Genomic DNA, 21,263 nt, shown 5'->3' on the forward strand with positions numbered 1-21,263 from the left:
TGCAAAGAAACTGTGTTACTTGGCTGATATTTTACCAATTTGCTCCCAATTGTATGACGTGATGCAATATGTGCAATTGGATTTAGCTGATTTATTTTTTTTTTTTTTACTTTACAGCACCCAAATGAGCACACTATACTTGTTACATTTGTATACCAGGATAAATGTTTTATTTTGTATAGAAGCATCGGAAATATGAAACGTTTTGTTTTAAATCAGTGTGTTTAGAATGGTATTTTGTAAGAAGTCATATTTAAGCAAAGTAAATATATTGTACCCCATAGTGGCAGTGTTATTGAATTCTATTTGCAGTTAAGCCCAAAATGATCCATACTCTGACCGAGTTTTAGACTATAAAATGTAATTATTTTTTTTTGAACTTCAAACACTTGAACAGTTTTATGGGCTATTATTTAAACATATCTTGTGCATCTACTGAAAAAGGATTTGAATTGGAATTGGACAAACTAATGGAAATGAGCAAATGGCAATTGCATTTTCTCTTGAGAGTTTTTTTGCCAGTTGTGTTATTTCCAACTAAAATGATACCCATTCAACAAATGGAAATTTGAACACAAAAATTGGCCACATACAAATAGATTTGGGCTCAATTGTGTTTGCTGTGGATACAAATCCTTAAGTTACACATTCACCAGTAGGAAGAAGTGCACAAACCTGTTTTGCCAATAGAAATCTTGCCTTGCGTGAAAAGAATCTAAAGTAATTATTTTTATTGCTCGTTACAGTCTCTTGGCTCACCCTAAACCTCCATCCTTCTTGCATTGAAGCCGTCCAAACTTGTTGGAAGAAGGCTGCTTCTCACTTTAAATGCAAATGAAGAGCCGCTGCGATCAATCGAAGGTTGCGGCGTAGCAGCTTTCACAGTGGACTTTGCCTCCATGCAGGAACATATTGTCGATGAGGTCTCCCATCGGCTTCCAGCATGAGGCACACTGAGAAATAGCCAGGGTGTTATTACAAAACGTCTTTGTAAAAATATTTTAATTGCTAATTTCTTCGCCTCAAAACACTCATGACGACATGAATAATAATAAGCAGGGATAGATCATGGTGCAATTAGTCACACTCACATGCACGCCTATGGAAAATGTAGTTCCCTCAATTAACCTGAGGAACCTTAGGTTAATTAATCTTACTAAACTGAACATGAACCGAACCACAAAACCAAGGTCCATACCGAACAACACATATTTTTAAACTATCTTAAAATGTTTCCAATTATTTCAAAGTCTCCTCAACCGAACTATGATTTTTGATGTATCATTACACCCCTACCAATGATAGTTTTGTATGGTATCATCATTATAACCGGGCCCCCAAGGGCAACCATAACTCGTATGCGTCCTGCAATTTAAGTCCCTGCTAGGTAAGGACTGATTATCGGTACAGTGATTTTGAAAAGTTGAGGTTTCAATATGAGCAGAGGTAATGAGCAGACGAGACGACTAAGCAGAGTACAATATGATCGGCTGCTGGCAGAGTGGAGTAAACGAATCGTATCTTTGACGTTAAAAGGGGCCAGTCGTTCTATTTTTCCCCATGACCTCCAAGTGATTCAACGCAGTTTTATTTTATTTGTATACCTCTGCATGTGCCACGGAATCTTACTGTGGTCGTAAGGTTGGCAAGCAACCAGCTGGGTCGCTAAGAAGTCACTAGCCGAGAAAAAACTTTTTTTTCCTCTTTGCAGTCTTTGTGTCAAACTGTGCTATGAATTCTTATTTATTGATTTATTCCTACTTTGAATGATTCTTCTTTGCAAACATAGAATGATACGTCTTTTCCACCAAACATGTTTTTGAAAATAGGAAAGGCACATTTTTACGGTGTAAGACGTCACATAAATGATGCAAAAGTACCTTGAAACAATGCGGGTGGCAGTCAATGTTTAGGTGCTCGATGGTGATCTTGGCATCGCTGCCCACCAGCTGTCCACAGTACGTGCAGGGGGAGGAGACAGAGCTGCAGGGACACACACATGCACACAAACATTTTAATAGTCATAGGAAGGATGGATAATAATTGGTTTTTTTGTCCATCGACATTGTGTTGCTTCTTCTAGTGCAGGGATGTCTAACTCATTTTTTTCGCAGGCCGCATTGTAGTCATAGCTTCTTTCGGAGGGCCATTATGACTGTCAACCCAAATAAATGTATGAGCACCTCAAATTATATACAGTAAAAGCTACAAAACAAACTGACAAATAACTCATTTTCAAATCAGACGGGTAAAAACTGGTCAAATATAAAAAATTAAAAAAAGATATTAAAAGTGAAGACAATTTGCAATTCTAGTCATGACACACAAATGTGATGCACAATTTAATATATTATTTTCCTACATTACCTAGAGTAGGAAGAGGACCACCTGGAAGAGACATAGACAGAAGACATCAGGATGCAGGCCAAAGTCATTCATCAACAGTATTTCTGATCAATAGCATAAGTAAGAGATACTGCACAGTACCTATTGAGTGAGCCCGTGGCATTATGGGAGGACATCTCGGTGGTATCGACATATTCCTTCACGTACACAAAGGGCCTTAAACATACGCGGGATAAAGATGAACTCAGACAACGTGGATATTAGTTATCACTTTGATTGAAAGCATTCTCACTTTTTGGTGTCGGCTTCTGGCGTGGGGGTTCGCGGGGCCTCCACTAGCACGGTCCTGGTGTCAAAGAGGGCATCGTTAGTCTCATCGCTCACCCATGAGTGACAGCGATTATGCACACATGCCACATGCACACACTGCATCTGCTCACTGCAGCTCGGGAAGATAATTATTTTCTGTCAATGCGTGTTAATGTCGTGCTGCTTGATGGCGAGATGTTTGACAAAGCGACACCTTTAATTCGCATCAGTAATCTGACATCTGCGGAATTGTAATTGTGTGGGAGAAACGAGAAAAAAATTCACCATAGTGGGGAGGCTGACGAAAATAGAAAGAAATTTGATTAAATGCTTGTTTGTTTTTTTGCACATAGAATATTAATAAATTTGACAATTTTGCAAAAATAGGCTACCTGTCACTTTTTTATATATACAATGATCCCTCGCTACGTTGCGCTTCACCTATTGCGTATTTGCTATTTCGCGGGTTAATAAGTGACGGGAAAACAGCGTTTAAATACACGCTGTTGGCACGGGGTGTCTCGCGTCACTGCGGACTGCGTAACTGAGGAGTCGTGGGAGGTCAGCAGCCGGCCACACGTGAGGGAAGAAGTGTCAAGGAGTCAAGGTAAACCATACTTCTAACTAGAATTTTGCAATTTCTGGAGAAATTGCGTGTGAAGGCGAAATGTATGAATAACTTCTTCAGGGAATGCTGCCGAACGATGTTGAAACGTGTTGAATTACTTGAGAAATGTAGAATATTTGGAGAATTTGTGGCGAATTTCAAAATAAAAGATGTCAAGTTTTTGGTAAGTGGGAAGTTGTGGAATAGGTCGAAAAATGATGAACAGTTGAAAGTTGGAATGGGTTGAATCGGTTGAAAAATGTAGAAATGAGAAGGGAAAAAGGAATTGGGTGTGAATTTCAAAATAAAAGATGTGAAGGTTTTGGGAAGTTGTGGAATAGGTCGAAAAATGATGAACAGTTGAAAGTTGGAATGGGTTGAATCGGTTGAAAAATGTAGAAATGAGAAGGGAAAAGGGAATTGGGTGTGAATTTCAAAATAAAAGATGTGAAGTTTTCTGTAAGTGGGAAGTTGTGGAATAGGTAGAAAAATGATGAACAGTTGAAAGTTGGAATGGGTTGAATCGGTTGAAAAATGTAGAAATGAGAAGGGAAAAGGGAATTGAGTGTGAATTTCAAAATAAAAGATGTGAAGTTTTTGGTAAGTGGGAAGTTGTGGAATAGGTAGAAAAATGATGAACAGTTGAAAGTTGGAATGGATTGAATCGGTTGAAAAATGTAGAAATGAGAAGGGAAAAGGGAATTGGGTGTGAATTTCAAAATAAAAGATGTGAAGTTTTTGGTAAGTGGGAAGTTGTGGAATAGGTAGAAAAATGATGAACAGTTGAAAGTTGGAATGGGTTGAATCGGTTGAAAAATGTAGAAATGAGAAGGGAAAAAGGAATTGGGTGTGAATTTCAAAATAAAAGATGTGATGTTTTTGGGAAGTTGTGGAATAGGTAGAAAAATGATGAACAGTTGAAAGTTGGAATGGGTTGAATCGGTTGAAAAATGTAGAAATTAGAGTACAAAAACGGAATTTGAAAGAATTTTGGTTGAATTTCAAAATAAAAGATGTGAAGTTTTTGGTAAGTGGGAAGTTGTGGAATAGGTAGAAAAATGATGAACAGTTGAAAGTTGGAATGGGTTGAATCGGTTGAAAAATGTAGAAATGAGAAGGGAAAAGGAAATTGGGTGTGAATTTCAAAATAAAAGATGTGAAGTTTTTGGTAAGTGGGAAGTTGTGGAATAGGTAGAAAAATTATGAACAGTTGAAAGTTGGAATGGGTTGAATCGGTTGAAAAATGTAGAAATGAGAAGGGAAAAGGAATTGGGTGTGAATTTCAAAATAAAAGATGTGAAGCTTTTGGTAAGTGGGAAGTTGTGGAATCGGTAGAAAAATAATGAACAGTTGAAAGTTGGAATGGGTTGAATCGGTTGAAAAATGTAGAAATTAGAGTAGAAAAACGAAATTTTAGAGAATTTTGGTTGAATTTCAAAATAAAAGATGTGAAGTTTTTGGTAAGTGGGACGTTGTGGAATAGGTAGGCAAAAGATGAACAGTTGAAAGTTGGAACGAGTTGAATCGGTTGAAAAATGTAGAAGTTAGAGCTGAAAAACGAAATTTTGTGGAAATTTGTCGGAATTTTTAACGTGAAAACGTGAAATTTTCGAATTTGGGAATTTTGGGAATGTCGAGAATCCTTCCGAATGTGATTAGAATGTGCTGAATGATGTGAATTTCAAATTGGAACGACGTAAATGTGAAATGTCGAATGTGCCATTAAGAATGAATGGGGAAAAATTTGTCGGAATTTGGGGAATTTTGCGGAAACGGAAAATTTTCGGAACGAGAAAAATGGAAGCGCTCGTCGCGTGAATATTTGGAATACGTGAAAAGTGGAATGGAGTGAATCGGATGAATTATGTGGAAGCTGAAACGTGTCAAAAAAGTGTGGAGAATAAAATAGAAGAATAACTAGAATTTTGCAATTTCTGGAGAAATTGCGTGTGAAGGCGAAATGTATGAATAACTTTTTCGGGGAATGCTGCCGAACGATGTTGAAACGTGTTGAATTACTTGAGAAATGTAGAATATTTGGAGAATTTGTGGTGAATTTCAAAATTGAAAGTTTGGAATATTTGGTAAGTGGGAAGTTGTGGAATAGGTAGGCAAAAGATGAACAGTTGAAAGTTGGAATGGGTTGAATCGGTAGAAAAATGTAGAAGTTAGAGTAGAAAAAGGAAATTTTGGAGAATTTGGTTGAATTTTAAATTTGGAATTGTTGGTAAGTGGGAAGTTGTGGAATAGGTAGGCAAAAGATGAACAGTTGAAAGTTGGAACGGGTTGAATCAGTTAAAAAATGTAGAAGTTAGAGCAAATGTTGAATCCCCATAGAGAATGAATGGGAAAATAAAAAAAAGCAATTGCGCCAAAATCTTTCTAAATTTGGAACAAAACCAAAAAAAACGGCCTCAGGAGGTTCACTTTTGGGGTAAAAATGTTGAAACGGGTTAAATCGGACAAAAAACGAAGACGTTAGCGCAAATGTAGCTATTTGGGGCACTTAGTGTTGAAATAAGGTCACTTCCGGCTTGATTCGGGTCACTTCCGGTCTAGTTTGGGTCACTTCCGGTTTATTTGGGTCACTTCCGGTTTAAAACAGGTCACTTCCGGTTTAGCTGAGGTCACTTCCGGTTTATTTGGGGTCATTTCTGGTCTAAAAAGGTCACTTCCGGTTCATTTGTGGTCACTTCCGGTTTGATTTGGGGTCACTTCCGGTTTACCAGAGGTCACTTCCGGTCTATTTGGGGTCACTTCCGGTCTATTTGGGGTCACTTCCGGTTTATTTGGGTCACTTCCGGTTTAATTTGGGTCACTTCCGGTTCGTCTGAGGTCACTTCCGGTTTATTAGGGGTCATTTCCGGTCTAAAAAGGTCACTTCCGGTACATTTGGGGTCACTTCCGGTTTGATTTGGGGTCACTTCCGGTTTACCTGAGGTCACTTCCGGTCTATTTGGGGTCACTTTCGGTTTGATTTTGGGCACTTCCGGTTCATTCTGGGTTCATTGGTGGCACTTCAGGGTCATCCAAGATGGCCGCCACACTGGAATTGGGGGTCAAGGGTTGAATTGTGTAAGCATAGTGGAAGTGGGGGTGAATGGGAGTGAATGTGGGAAGAATAAGGTGAATTAAGTGAATAAATTTGGAATGGGTTGAATCGGTTGAAAAATGTAGAAATGAGAAGGGAAAAAGGAATTGGGTGTGAATTTCAAAATAAAAGATGTGAAGTTTTTGGTAAGTGGGAAGTTGTGGAATAGGTAGAAAAATGATGAACAGTTGAAAGTTGGAATGGGTTGAATCGGTTGAAAAATGTAGAAATGAGAAGGGAAAAAGGAATTGGGTGGGAATTTCAAAATAAAAGATGTGAAGTTTTTGGGACGTGGGAAGTTGTGGAATAGGTAGAAAAATGATGAACAGTTGAAAGTTGGAATGGGTTGAATCGGTTGAAAAATGTAGAAATGAGAAGAATCGGTTGAAAAATGTAGAAATGAGAAGGGAAAAAGGAATTGGGTGTGAATTTCAAAATAAAAGATGTGAAGTTTTTGGTAAGTGGGAAGTTGTGGAATAGGTAGAAAAATGATGAACAGTTGAAAGTTGGAATGGGTTGAATCGGTTGAAAAATGTAGAAATGAGAAGGGAAAAAGGAATTGGGTGGGAATTTCAAAATAAAAGATGTTAAGTTTTTGGGACGTGGGAAGTTGTGGAATAGGTAGAAAAATGATGAACAGTTGAAAGTTGGAATGGGTTGAATCGGTTGAAAAATGTAGAAATGAGAAGGAGAAAAGGAAATATTGGAGAATTGGGTGTGAATTTCAAAATAAAAGATGTGAAGTTTTTGGTAAGTGGGAAGTTGTGGAATAGGTAGAAAAATGATGAACAGTTGAAAGTTGGAATGGGTTGAATCGGTTGAAAAATGTAGAAATGAGAAGGGAAAAGGAATTGGGTGTGAATTTCAAAATAAAAGATGTGAAGCTTTTGGTAAGTGGGAAGTTGTGGAATCGGTAGAAAAATGATGAACAGTTGAAAGTTGGAATGGGTTGAATCGGTTGAAAAATGTAGAAATGAGAAGGGAAAAGGAAATTGGGTGTGAATTTCAAAATAAAAGATGTGAAGTTTTTGGTAAGTGGAAAGTTGTGGAATAGGTAGAAAAATGATGAACAGTTGAAAGTTGGAATGGGTTGAATCGGTTGAAAAATGTAGAAATGAGAAGGGAAAAGGAATTGGGTGTGAATTTCAAAATAAAAGATGTGAAGCTTTTGGTAAGTGGGAAGTTGTGGAATAGGTAGAAAAATGATGAACAGTTGAAAGTTGGAATGGGTTGAATCGGTTGAAAAATGTAGAAATTAGAGTAGAAAAATGAAATTTTAGAGAATTTTGGTTGAATTTCAAAATAAAAGATGTGAAGTTTTTGGTAAGTGGGACGTTGTGGAATAGGTAGGCAAAAGATGAACAGTTGAAAGTTGGAACGAGTTGAATCGGTTGAAAAATGTAGAAGTTAGAGGTGAAAAACGAAATTTTGTGAAAATTTGTCGGAATTTTGAACGTGAAAACGAGAAATTTTCGAATTTGGGAATTTTGGGAATGTTGAGAATCCTTCCGAATGTGATTAGAATGTGCTGAATGATGTGAATTTCAAATTGGAACGACGTAAATGTGAAATGTCGAATGTGCCATTAAGAATGAATGGGGAAAAATTTGTCGGAATTTTGGGAATTTTGCGGAATCGGAAAATTTTCGGAACGAGAAAAATATAAGCGCTCATGTCGTGAATATTTGGAATACGTGAAAAGTGGAATGGAGTGAATCGGATGAATTATGTGGAAGATGAAACGTGTCAAAAAAGTGTGGAGAATAAAATAGAAGAATAATAATAATAATAATAATAATAATAGAGAATGGTGTAGAATAACATATGTGTGAAGGCCTTCGCCTTCACACAATAATAATAATAATAATAGAGAATGGTGTAGAATAACATATGTGTGAAGGCCTTCGCCTTCACACAATTAACTTACAATACACCCATGCCCTCTAGCGGCCAACATGAACCACTACGTGTCGGAAATTTCAATAGAATGGTGTTTAAATTTCTCAATAATACATCTAGCGTTTCTACTTTTTTGGAACGGATCTCCTGCGATAAACGAGGGATTACTGTTTTTTGTTTATTTGGGGGGTAATTAAAAAGAACCATTTAAAAGCCTACCCCAGCTTTCTTAGGGTGGAAGGTTGACTATACTCAGGGCTGGTTCGCAGCCAATCACAGGGCATTAAAAATAATGATTAAAAAAGTCGTCCCAGCCCTGAGGTTTAGTGGGATTCCTTCACTTTCTCCATTTGTAATGACCCAATACGTTTGTTCGTTTTGTTTAGCTTCACATGCAAATAGGAGAATTCTCAAAGTAAATTCGACTCTAATGTGCTAAAGTAAACGTGAAATGATCCTTAAGAGCAAACAACATTGTTGTTCAGCCTCAGCAGACTGATAAAAGAGCTTTGATGGCAAGCGCGTACCAGACGACCAGCAGAGCAAACAGACCAAACTTTCACAAGATCATGAACTCACCGATCCATCGTCGACCCCTCCTGTTCACCGTAGGTCTCCCTGGAATATGAAAGCCAGCCGGATTAGACTTTCACTGTCGGACGGAGCCGTCAATATGCTGGACACGTTCCAGTAAACAGGGACTTTGTTTTCTTTTTTCTAAGTCTTCTCTGCAGAGGCCAGGGATTTATTGACCATGTGGGTCATTTTCACAATTCTGTCACTTGAGTTTGTCTTGACCCAAAGATGGAGTTTGTTTGTTTTTCTGAAACGTAGCGATAAATTACAACATGGTCAAATCCGGATTGCGCAAACAAAAAGATGGGAGTATCTCAAAAACCCGATGTGCTACAAAAACAATAAAGCCATTTTTAAAAGCAGCATTAAAAATATGGTTCAATACACGTGAATGGTTAAATGATTAAAATTTGCTTTTGACCAGCGCAATCCCAAGATTGAAAATCAAACCCATCTGACACATGCAGGGTGTATTTGTTTGATTTTTGATTTCAGAGTATTTCCCTTCCCTGCCCACTGATTCCCATTAATTCTCCTGGAGAGTATCCAAGTTTGAAGACTCTTCCATTTCCTACCTGATGGTGGTGATGGTTGTGACTGTGTGCATCTGCGAGTCCTCTGGGCTACAAAACACATCAGCATTATGTAAGTTAAGTTTCCACTTAGGTTTAGCTTGTTTTCAATTAAATGCTTGACAGCCTCTTAATTTCCACACACTCATAAATCCTGCGAGAATGGCAAAAAGTGAAAAAATGGATTTAATTTGCAGCTAATGAGCTCCGCCATGGGGAAATGACTACCTCTCCTCCTCCTCTTCTTCCTCCATAGTGCTAGTGATGGTATACATGGACGGGGACGTCCACTTGTCCCAAGGCGAGTCATTTTCTTGGGACCTAAAGACACATGACGACAGGGATTCACATTTTATACGCGGAAGGAGGAAAAAGCCACATGTTGACCACGCTTGTGACAAGTACATATCTGATATCCAACCTATTTTTATCAGCACGTCTGCACAATGTATTCTGGCTCAATGAGCAAAGGGGTCATGCCAAAAAAGCCTCGGTCAGTGGAAGAGTAAGATAGCCCCCAGCCCTCCTTCAAAGGTGACTTACTTTCTCTCAAACATAACCAGAGTATGTTGTTCCTCCTGTTGGCCAACCCCCGGAGCCTCTTGTCTGAGTGAGAACACATACATACATTGAAAGGCTTTTAGTGCACAATGGGCCAGGGGAGAACTGAACGGAACACGCCGGAGAACATGGAGTGGAGGCGTGAGAGTAAATCGAAGTGTGTCATCACCTCTCTTGTGTGGTGGTCTGCAGAGGCGTTGTGGTTTCCCACGTGCGCGCCCACGACCGGTGAGTGCTTAGGCTGAAGAGGAGGCGAGCCGTGATGGAGGAGTCGCGGCACATGGAGCGGAAAGACAAAATAAGTGCATTGTTTAAGAAATGGATTCGCGCCGATCCCGGCGCTCACTCACGTATTCGTTACACATTCAGCGGGCGAATACCTTGTGGCGGTGGTGTCGATGGGGATGACTTCCTCCGCCAACGATTCCAGGACCCGGTTGTTCATACTTGTTAGCAAGCACATGCACAAAAATGCAGTTAATGAATGAAATGAGACATGTTGACAGGGGTAGGAAGCATGTTATCAGCGGGTCTGTCTCACAGTCAAATGTTCTGGGTTTGAATTTCGGTTCAGACCTCAGTGATTTGCAACTGGTGGGTCGAAACTCAAAATGTGAGCTGAGGAGCCATTTGGGTGGATTGGTAAAGGTTATATTTTTCTCAAAAGGGTATCAATATGGGTTTTTGAGGCTGATGTCAAGTCCAATATCTAGCAGAATACAATTCAATACTAAATTAGTCAGACAATAAATGATAAATAAATGTAACGCTTCGGTAAAGAACGGATTGGTCATCCATTTAAAGTGCTTACTCAGGTTATTGTCTTACTTATTGTACCACTCACAGTGTGACTGTGGAAAAACAGTTTGGGAAGATGATGTCACCCGTTCTTTGGTTTTGTGAAGGGGCATGACTGAAATTGGTGACATAATGACAGTGCCATAAATTTCCAACATTTTTAGCTAATGAAACATTATTTTGGATTATATGGAAGAAGTCCTAGATTGTGTGTTTGTTTTCCCATGACCTCAAAACTAGTTTTCCATATATTTATTATACTGGTAAAATTGACAATAATTACAAGAAAGGGCAATTATCAATTGTAATTATGTAACCATTAACTATGGTGGGTACCACAGCAACCTAGCAGTGATTAATGTGTTCTGCGGTTTGAGGTTAGAATCTCGTGGGTGTGAATCGTTGTTAGTCATGTGGCTTGTGACTGGCCGATGGGTGTCGTATCGCTACAGAAAATGGACGGACGGACGGATGGAATATAGAGCGGAGATCTTTATGTTATATCCTAGCCCTTATTTAGTTGAATAACATATTCAAATCACCTTAGAGGACAACAATTTAACTTGGCTTCTAGCACTGGTACACTAAGATGATTAATTATTTTAGCCATCAAACAATATTGAATCAACTCTAACGGCCTTAAGTTACTTTGGTCATTAATCATTTCAAATTCATTTACTAATTTATGTCACCACATTGTAAAAATATGTGATAGTTCAAAGAAATATGCATTTAATAATGAAAGTTATTGGATTAATTATAATAAATGAAGGCATACTTTAAGAGCTTGCTGGGTGTTGGCTTACTGTAGATTTAAAAACTTACGTGATCTCTGGCTCTTTCCTCTCCATGACAGTGTGTGATGAACTGAAGGTGATAACATTTGAAATGAAATTATAAGCACGATTGATTAAATTCTTACCCGGCAGAGTAAACAGAATTCTCACGAGGATTAATTGGATTTTCTACAATACGATTTTATACTGGGAATTGATCAAAATTAACGGGTTCATTAGCTTGTTTTGAAAATCGAAATAAAATATACCGTGAAACCTCAAAAGTTATGTTTTAAAAAAAATAATGAACAACACTTTGTTTTGTTGTATTTTTATGATGTCACCACAGAAAGTACTAGGGATGGTAAAGTAAAATTACGAGCGGTAAAATTATGCAGAAATGATAAGATTTTACAAACCTCAACAATAACGCAGTGATAAATAATGCTTGTCCATCTAATAAAGGTTTTATGTGACATCACTGAAAGCATTGTGTTAAACTTTGAGGGTTTTCTCTATAAATATAGTCAATTTAATTGTAATTATTTGATTAATTCCGATCGGAACAAATTTGCGCATGATAGCATCTGATTACAATCCTATCCACAATGAAACCGCTGCATCGCAATCATGACTTGTTTATCTGCTCACAATAGCAGCACAAACAGCAATCCCAATAGAAAACGGCGCAATTTGTGTGATCCCTTCTGTACCTGTTGATGGAAATATCTGAGAGGGGCTGTTGCAGGTCAGAAGAGCTGCAGGAGAGAAAGGGGACTCGTAATCATATTGCGCTGCATAATGCATGACGAGAGCTGCAAAACTGTCACAGCTCCCAAAGCAATATGATTACCTGTTTGGGGATGTGCTCCCTATCGGGTACGGATCAAATGGATCAGTCGAGCTGAAACACAATTTCACACTGATTTCACTCTCAATTGTTAGCACGATACGTCTAGTGTCACACTGACTCTTAATGGAAAGAAGTAATGCGGTATGAATTGTAAACAGAAACTTAAATGAACTAAGGGGTAGGAAAAAATTATGACTTGGATTGATTTTGAAATCACGATTTACAAACACGATTACTCTGTGATTTCATAATTTTGTTTGACATGTTCTTTTTTTAACTCGAATGAAAATGATCCAAATGTGACCAAAATCCTCAGTATTACATTTCATCTTCGCCACTGTACTATAAATAAACACAAAGAAACATCGCCGAGCTTTTCACCATATCAAATCAAACAAGCCCAGTAAAGGCAAGTCAAGCTACCTGAACTCTGTTACTGTGGTAGTCACATGTGAGGTCAAGAGGTCCCGCTCCTCACTGCACAGTGATGGCAAGATGGAGAGGAAAGGAGCGAGGAAGCGCATCCATCACGTGATGAGCGGAGAAAAGAGGGCAGGCAAAGGTTACTGTGGTTCTTCTCATGCACTATTTACATACATTGAAAGTACTGACAGACTTGCAGGCATTTGACTAGCCTGCAAACCAGGGCAGGAAAGATTTTGTGTACGTGTGTATTTTCCAATACCTCTTCTCAGGAACGGTTACAGTCTGGGTGGTTATAGTGACAGACTCTGTGTTGCTGATGGGCAGAGAGACACATCAGAGTCAGTCGTGGTTATTGCACAAGTCATCAGATCAAAACACATTTCCTACCAGGTAGCCCTGTGATTACATCTAAATGGATTGTTTTCAGTCTAACTCATGGGGTACATCTGAGGCCGACGGAGACAAAGCAGAGATACTCCATCGGAATCGAACACTCGCTTCTACTTTCAGTGGCGCAGGTAAGATGTTCTCCTTTTTCTAAGTGTCGGCTTCAAGAAACTTTCATTTCTGAATTTATATTTCACGCTCAGAGATGGCATGAAATACAAGACTAATGGGCTTCAACAAAACTGAATGGCTGTAATGCATTTTCAACAAGTATAATTTCATTTTCACTTTTCCACCTGTATAGTTCCACCATGTTGGTATTCACCATCACATCAACATAGCCTCTCTTTAAGCCAGTGCTTCTCAATTATTTTCTGTTACGCCCCCCCCTAGCAAGAAGAAAACTATTCGCGCCCCCCCTCCCCACCGTGACTATCCTAACTTGTCTTGTAAGTCGTAAAACGTTGCACTGTCGCAAACGTGACAGAAGTAACAATGAGAGCGCCACTGCCCCCTGCTGTAGTAAACGCGCAATTACACTTTATTCTAGTACTGCCAAAAAAAAAGCCTGTTCCCCAGGGTCACACGCGCCCCCCCAGGAATAGCACCGCGCCCCCCAAGGGGGGCGCGCCCCACTATTTGAGAAGCACTGCTTTAAGCTATCGCTGATTGCTTTCAATCCATGCAGAAGGAGAAAGGTTAGTTGTTTGAGCACTGTAATTTACTTCATGACACAACTCGTAATGACCTTTTTTAAGAATTGCACTCCAACTATAGTGAAAAATCCAACGCTATTGTAAGACACAGATGGAGACCAAACGCTTTTGCAACAATTTCTCTCACTCCATGTTTCTTTTGAGATTGCATTCATTTGAGCTACCACTGGTTTTTGCCGGATATGAAATACAGAGCAGTGCAAAGCTTTGCATTCGACTTGCACAATATGGAAATACGCTGCCACTGACAAAGAGTTCACTGATTTGGAACATAGTAAAAATTGATTTTCTTTTGGCTCCTCTTCTTGTACCTTTCAAATTTAGAGTGTAGATCCTGACTCCAATGTACAGGGCTGGGGGGAACAAGCTCTTCGAGGTCTTCTTGACTGTGGAGGCGGAAAGATAACAGTAAAAATAACAGCAGAAATAAATAGAAATCACTATGGTATGGAGTGTGTGTTTGTGTGGTTTTTGTACTGATCCCGGCAAGTGACATTGAATAAGAGAAGTTACCATACATAATATTACATAATATTATGTAATTTTGTGTTGTGTTGTGCAGCATTAATGCAATAAGTAAACAGATCATAGATTTCAGAGCAGAGTGACGGAATGCAATCGTTGAAGTATAAGAAGCTCAACAGTGCCACCTTGTGATTCATCTTCTAAAACAACCTTGATGTCTTTCATTTTACTGACAGTGTGTTTTTTAACAAACCTAGAACTGAGATTCGAGAGATCCTCTGTCCTTGCTTCATAGCTGCGGAATGCTGGAATTGGATCCTGTTCTTTTCTGTTGACATTAAGGAAATTGATTAGTGAACCTACTTTGACACACGCATGCATATTTTTATCTCTTGAGTGTCTAATTTGGAACTGACTCTTGACAGGTATTTTTAGCTAGCTGTAAGAGATTTGACTCCTTTGAAGTGAACACAGTGGCCAAGTGCCATCAGGTGGCTTCTTGCCAACGCGGCAATGAAATGAATAAGAAAGTAGCTTTAGTTGTGTACCCTTCCTCTGAGCGAGTGTCCGCTGAGTCTTCCTCTTCCTCTTCCTCTTCCTCTGCCAGCACTGGCTCATCATACTTCAGGCTGAAGGAAAAACGAAGAAAAGAAATCTCATCAGATGGCAAGTGAAGCTTAAACATAACATGTTAGAGTCAAAGGAAAGTTTTTATTTTTTGTTTGTTGCTTCCAACTATGAACAGGTGACAAGTTTAGAAGAAGCAACCTTTTTTTTTTCTTTGAAGCTACTCAAACAAAGACTGCAAAAATATTTGCACATTACGTATTGAGGAAGGTGTTGCCGCCCATACCTGGTTGAGTTGACTTCGTCTGGAATAAGGTTTTCATACAGGGCGGTAAGTGTTTCAACTCTGGAGCTGCGAAGATAAGATAAGGCATGGAATTCCACGTCAAAGTCTCCTTGACATGTTTGTCGAGGTGGAATGCAAGCATACCACTGAAATACCATTGAAATACTGCACATAACATAATTAATCCTTCATATGGCACTCACTGAAATCGAAATTTTACCCAATAAAGCCTTTGCAGCACAATACAAGAAAATACACTGTCTCGTTTCTCACTCTGAGCCCTGGCACTTGGCAGCACAGTTCTGATTTGCATAACGACCACTTTATTTCAATTTAAACCGATCTATGCTCCAATTCTTTCAATAATATTGCATGAATTATTTCAAAATTGGGGTGTTGAAGAACATCACAAGTAGCAAGGCCTTCTAAAAAAACTGAAAAATACAATGCAATAATAAGCTATACGCTATTCACAATAAGTGAGGCATATTCAGCTTTTGGGGGAATTTTCATGATGAACTTAAATTGCACTTTGACCTTTAACCAACTAACGTCAAAGATTAATATTTACTACTATTGACATATAGGTTATGTCAATCAAAAGTCAAATTTAACTGGGCTGATAGTGAATGAGTAGTTACACAGCAAACTGAATTTGAGCTCCTCTTAACTTTTGAAGGCACATGTCCTGCTGCTAACATCTAGCTGCAAATACAATATTACATTGTATCTTATGACTATATGTAACTAGTTCTGATGTGCATAATATTGGAAACCGCTTTCAAGGCATTTTGACACCTATGTAAAATTTACAACCACAATAATAAAAACATTATGAAATTAATCCATCAAGGGTTCTTATACTTATTTGATTGTGAAGGTGAGACTACAAATGTAACATTCAGGTTGTGTCCTGTGACCTGCAGCTAGAATCATAACTAATTTAGATTTCTGACCTTGAGTTTTCCAAAAGTTCTGGCTCTTCAGTGATTGTGACGAGATGAGTGTCGGCAAGCCCCGAATCATCGTCTTCTGAACCGGCGGAAACGTGAAGATAATCGGCAATGAGTTCAGGGAGGGGAGCAGCCACATTATCCATTTTCATGTCTTCAGACAGGTTCTTGTTCACAGCCAAAACCGGAGGGGGGTCTTGTTTGATGGGTTCAGGGGGGGCCAACTCCACCTTTGGAGGCTTATTAACAGTGACGACCGCTGTCTTTTCACTCGAAGTGGTAATGCTGTTAAAAAGACAGTCAATCAGACAACTTGACAGCAAGGGAAGACCGCTTAATGCAGACGCTTGGCCGAGTATTTACATGTTTTGAGTCTTGGGTGGTTCTGGCACAGACGTGATGGATGTGATGGGAGGGACAGGGGGGTACACATCTGCGATCTCCACCCTGAATATGTGACCCACACACATGGACATACATATAAGCATTTGAGGCAGTCATTGCATCTCTGCAATGTGACACACGTTCATACTCATGCTATTAATCTTTTTAAACTATATTGGGACCTCCAAAGTTGAAAAGCATCATGATAGTATATCATTCTGGGGTTGAAGCATTTTTTGTTTGGAACCTTTATGAAAAATAACTGTTTTTATGCTCAGGCTAAGGCATCACTTTGGTTCCATTTTTGTGACAAAGGAGTATGTGAGTTGTACAGTTTCCTTTTGACAAAAGTAGTGCTTTGCTGCTATCTTGTGGCACCTAGGCCATTTCAAACTTGGCGGGTGAACACATTCTCAAACGTCAATCAAAACTTGTGTTCAAACCGTTGTCATCAGGCGTGACATGACATTAATATAATATCACTCTGAACAAAGTAACAAAGTTCACTTTGCATTATGGGGGAAATGGATGTGAACAATTCTTCTGAAGAAAAAAAACTTAAATGGATCGTATTTTACTTTTTAATAGTTGCTATTTACCTTTTTGCTACATATGGTGGTGATTCTTTAGCCACTGAATTTTCAGCTGCTTGAGACCTGTGTGTTACGGGGTGAATACATAGAGACGTATGAGAGCAGAACATGCAAGCACTCCTTTCTCAAAGCTGCAGAAAGTCGGGACGTACTCAAATTTCTTAGCGGCAGAGAGAACATAAGACCGTTCTTTGGCGGCAGATTTGTTCAGAACTTTGCTGGCTGCTGCCGTGCTGAAAAAAAAAAAGGAGCCAATGTGGCGTTAATGCAATCTCTTAGCAGGTAAGGTTTAAATTGAACAGCGTGTGCATGTGTGCACGTGCGTGTCCCACCGTTTCAACTGCTCCTCGCTGCTAATCTTGCTGTCCACCTTCTGGGTGGAGGGCTTCTCCGTGTGGAGAGTGCTACAGACCACACACATGTCTCACGATAACATATTCACATTTGTCACACAGTCAATACAACATCTTAGTGAGCTTACTTGTTGCCTTCGTAATGGCTATTGGTGACTTTCGATGTCCCGCTGCCAAAACACAACAAACCAACGAAAAGCTATCATCACAAGATCCTTTACTGAGTACGTTGGAGTAGCAGTAGAGGTGTAAACAATTTTGCTGGCAAAAAGGATGGTGCTTTTTTTTTTTTGCAGTACACTTGAAAATTCAATAATAATTTTATGACCTTCCAGGTGGATTGTGGCCCCTCTAGTATTTACAGACTCTCAAGCTGGTCCGAAATGTTGGAAGTAATTTCCCCTACGCCGAGTTTACTATACACAACAGATTTGGAGAGGATGTACATTGTTGAATCAAAATGTTGACCCAATGTGGTGGGTCAAATCCTCAGCCCAATGCGCTTGTTTTAGTTCAATCTCTTTGGAATCAGCACTGGGTTAGCAAATCCAGAGGATTTGCTGACTTTATGACGGAATATCCATATCAGGAAATGGAGGGAAAAAGTGCCCAACTGAAAATACTGTAAGACTAGCAAACATAAGCCGAGCGATGGGAGGAAAATTCAGAAGCGACTTGGAATTATCAGCATTTGCAGTCAACAGGTAAGTTTATTACTTCTGCTGAGTTTTTATTGATTTTACATCCTAAAAAAAGGATGTACCTTGTCAAGGTCTATGATTTGTTGCATTTTACATCTCTTGAGTATTGACTGGTATCAGATTGTGCCTGCATGGTGGACCCAATGCTGTGACCAGTAAGTGTATTCATCAGAACTGCAAGCCTTACCTAATGCCATTGGAAGTAGTACTTGTAGAAGATGAAGAAGTCTTGTTGAAAACACCTCTGTAGCAACAACAAAAATTGCGGGTCAATCCAATTTTCACAAATTGACCATCTAATTGTATATTTTTTATTATTTATTATTTAGTTCTGCCATATTTGCAGCCGTCTTTGACTTACTTGATCATGAATCCCGAAGATGGTGATCTAAGTACAAAAAAGAGACTTAATATCAGTATCACGTCGTGTTTTCCAAGTTATGAAATGCATTATGGTAATTTACAATTCTTTTTTTTACTTTTGACTGTCAGACTTCGGTGGTGCAGTGGAAGTGGGTGAAGACACTGGACTGGTTGCCGCTCCATTTTGACGCCGGGCCCTTAATTCTGCCATCCTGCATAAACACACAATGACTTAAGTTCATAGATGAAGTGTTGTATCGACTATATTTTATTTTGCGTTGATTCAGAATCTGCCTTTGTTTTTTCTTTAGCAAATCAGTTTTTCGGAATATCAATAACCTAATAATTCATATAGTAATAAGTTTCATAACATTTATAGATTATTGGCTAGGTTCAGCAACAGGCACCTTTTTTTTCTAAAATGCCATAGCTAAAGATTACAATGCATGATAAAATCTGTATTGCGTGATTTTAATTTCATTTTCATTTAAATGAATAAATAAATAAATTCATAAATAAATACAGTATAATTAGAGGCTTATAACTTACCATGGCTTCTCTTCTGCAAGTTGAACCTCCTCAAGTTCACTGCCGCGGTTCATCCAGCTGAGGTCATCCTTCAGCTTTGTCCTGACTTTGGTGGTACGGAAAACAGTTGCTTTTTCCCCCTCTGAATATAAAACAAGAGACTTACTATTATGTATTTATTATTACACTTCCCCACAGCATGGTGCAATTTGAATGTATTTTTGCACCTAACAACACCCACTATCATAAACATTAACCTTGTTAAAGGAATGTCTCTCCATCTGTATAAATAAATGAAATAAAAATGGTCAAGTGGTTTGTCAAAAATAATACTCTTCAGTTGAAGAAGGCGTGCATAGAGACTAACAACAATTCATCTCACATTCACCCCAATGGAGAATTTTGTCTTCAATGAACTCATCATGCATGTTTTGTTTTGAAGTCAAAGTACCAGGCGATACAAAACATGCAGGCCAGAATTCATAATTGAATCAGTGAGTTTATAAAACAGACGTGCTAACCAGAAGGCTACTCACAAGCTGCGCTTGCCTGTAACCGCTACATTTTTGTAAAACACTATGACCATCAGCCACTCGTGAAAATTAGTTGTCAAACCCTGCACACTGCGCCAGAAGGGCTTCAGATTACAAGGGGAGTCATTTTAACAAGAAGCGGTGTGGCAAAATTGGTATTTACAAGTATTTACGTAAGGAAGGAAAGCCCAACTAACTTTAGAGCGTGTTAATGTGGTTTTCAAATGGAAGTGAACCTTCGAGCCAGATTCCCAGTTATTTGTAGAAAGTGAGAAATTAAACAAACAGAATATTGCTGGGGGTCTCAATTTGTGTGAGGTTTTCTGTTGAAAATTATGCATTTTGAATGTTAGTAAAACTTGTCTGTACACATGGCAGTGTGACGCAAGAAGGTAGACATACAAATGGTTAAGGTTACCAACAGCATGGATTATTAATTGCACATGTTAAAAGGTGTTGGACCAAGTACGGAACCCTGTTGGACACCTTCGGCAAATGGTAATGCAAAAATCAAAATAATTCATAACTAACAGTATTTTACTTCTGAGGCTGGATATTAGCCAAAGAATGGATGTTCCAGTTGCATACAATTCAAACAATGAGACAATACCATTGTCTGAGAGCCACGCCCTGTGATGACCCATTATTGGGCAAGACACTTTCTTCCTACTCACCGGTTGCCATGGTTGGATTTTCTCTCGCGTCTTCGACTGGTTCTTATCAGGCCACCTGAAAAATGCACACGACATTTTCAGATAAGGAGGACAGAAACGAGAAATTGTACAGATTAACCAACAAATGGCTGTTTTGATAGGAATCAGCCTTCCCACGCTTTGTTCCCTTCCTCCAAAAAGAACACACTCGGAAAGGAATTCCTTACTCATCCTTCAGACATGTGGACGAGCCTGTCTTACCACTTCCTCGAGAAAAAAAAAAAAACGAAAAAATGCTATTGACTGAATATCAACGAATATTCTACGGAAAAAAAAAAAACATGACAATGATTTGTGTTAAACGTCTTCTGAAGCGGCCAACCCTTTAACCTCATTTCCAGACAAAATACAAGAACATTTTCAAAAATGACTTGTGAAAGTCTCCTTACTGAGAAAATTCGGTGAAATTCCTTGAGCAAATACGACATGAAAACGTCACTCCGTCAGAATCTTATGTTTCCTGCCACACTAATTAGTGCAAGTAAATACACAGGGGCCTCAAAAGACATATTTGTCCAAGGTTTAAGAGACCTGCCCGTACAAAATCATCAATGATTAATGAAGTGTGCTTAAGCGGCGCAAAGGAACAGAACAGGCAACTTCATAAACAAGCATTCGTGGCAAGGAACAGCTAGAAAATTATCATGGCAAACATTGACTAAAAAAAATTACAGATTGACAGATGACTTCAATCAGGAAATGATCAAAAATGACAGACCTGGTCTCTCTTAGTTATCCAGATGGGCTCGTAGCAGTGTAGTGTCCCGCTCAATGTGTCAGCTGGAAAGTGAGTGTGTGTGTGTGTCTATGTTTGTGCGTTCTTGTTTCTGACAGGTGTCTAGAGCTACAGGTACGGGCGTTAGCTCTAACAAGCTGAGCCAGTCAAGGAGTGTAAAATGTGTGGGGT

At 39.0% G+C, this 21,263-nt stretch overlaps 1 protein-coding gene across 2 annotated transcripts; it reads right to left on the bottom strand.

The window, feature by feature from the left end:
- Positions 1–139: 139 nt before the first annotated feature.
- On the bottom strand, positions 140–21,217 carry znf185 (zinc finger protein 185 with LIM domain). 2 transcript variants are annotated; one of them, XM_061277053.1, is made up of 32 exons: positions 21,075–21,217; positions 20,318–20,372; positions 19,132–19,252; positions 18,699–18,794; positions 18,581–18,607; positions 18,407–18,463; positions 17,647–17,688; positions 17,498–17,569; positions 17,318–17,398; positions 17,172–17,228; positions 16,552–16,635; positions 16,192–16,473; positions 15,236–15,301; positions 14,931–15,011; positions 14,636–14,710; positions 14,229–14,303; positions 13,074–13,127; positions 12,812–12,865; positions 12,389–12,439; positions 12,249–12,293; positions 11,585–11,626; positions 10,342–10,407; positions 10,131–10,202; positions 9,944–10,006; positions 9,629–9,721; positions 9,404–9,451; positions 8,832–8,870; positions 2,639–2,692; positions 2,488–2,562; positions 2,368–2,388; positions 1,881–1,983; positions 140–953 (listed from the first exon to the last, which is right to left on the bottom strand). In XM_061277053.1, exons 2-32 carry the CDS (start codon positions 20,325–20,327, stop codon positions 852–854), a joined length of 2,208 nt encoding a protein of 735 aa, XP_061133037.1. In that variant the 5' UTR covers positions 20,328–20,372; positions 21,075–21,217; the 3' UTR covers positions 140–851. The 2 variants fall into 2 exon arrangements, with proteins under 2 accessions (XP_061133037.1, XP_061133043.1); XM_061277059.1 differs by lacking the exons at positions 140–953; positions 1,881–1,983; positions 2,368–2,388; ... (1 more) ...; positions 2,639–2,692; positions 8,832–8,870 and adding an exon at positions 8,893–9,075.
- Between the last annotated feature and the right edge of the window lie 46 nt (positions 21,218–21,263).

The sequence above is a fragment of the Syngnathus typhle genome, linkage group LG1 (genome assembly GCF_033458585.1).
Source record: "Syngnathus typhle isolate RoL2023-S1 ecotype Sweden linkage group LG1, RoL_Styp_1.0, whole genome shotgun sequence".
NCBI classification, from domain to species: domain Eukaryota; kingdom Metazoa; phylum Chordata; class Actinopteri; order Syngnathiformes; family Syngnathidae; genus Syngnathus; species Syngnathus typhle.

Bases quoted from the DNA above. Each gene is read 5' to 3' on its own strand.
- znf185 (XM_061277053.1), bottom strand. The intron at 10,408-11,584 runs GTAAGTTTTTAA...CTTGCTAACAAG, and splicing joins AGGAAAGAGCCAGAGATCAC to TATGAACAACCGGGTCCTGG. The intron at 10,203-10,341 runs GTATTCGCCCGC...CCTCCTCTTCAG, and splicing joins ATCGACACCACCGCCACAAG to CCTAAGCACTCACCGGTCGT.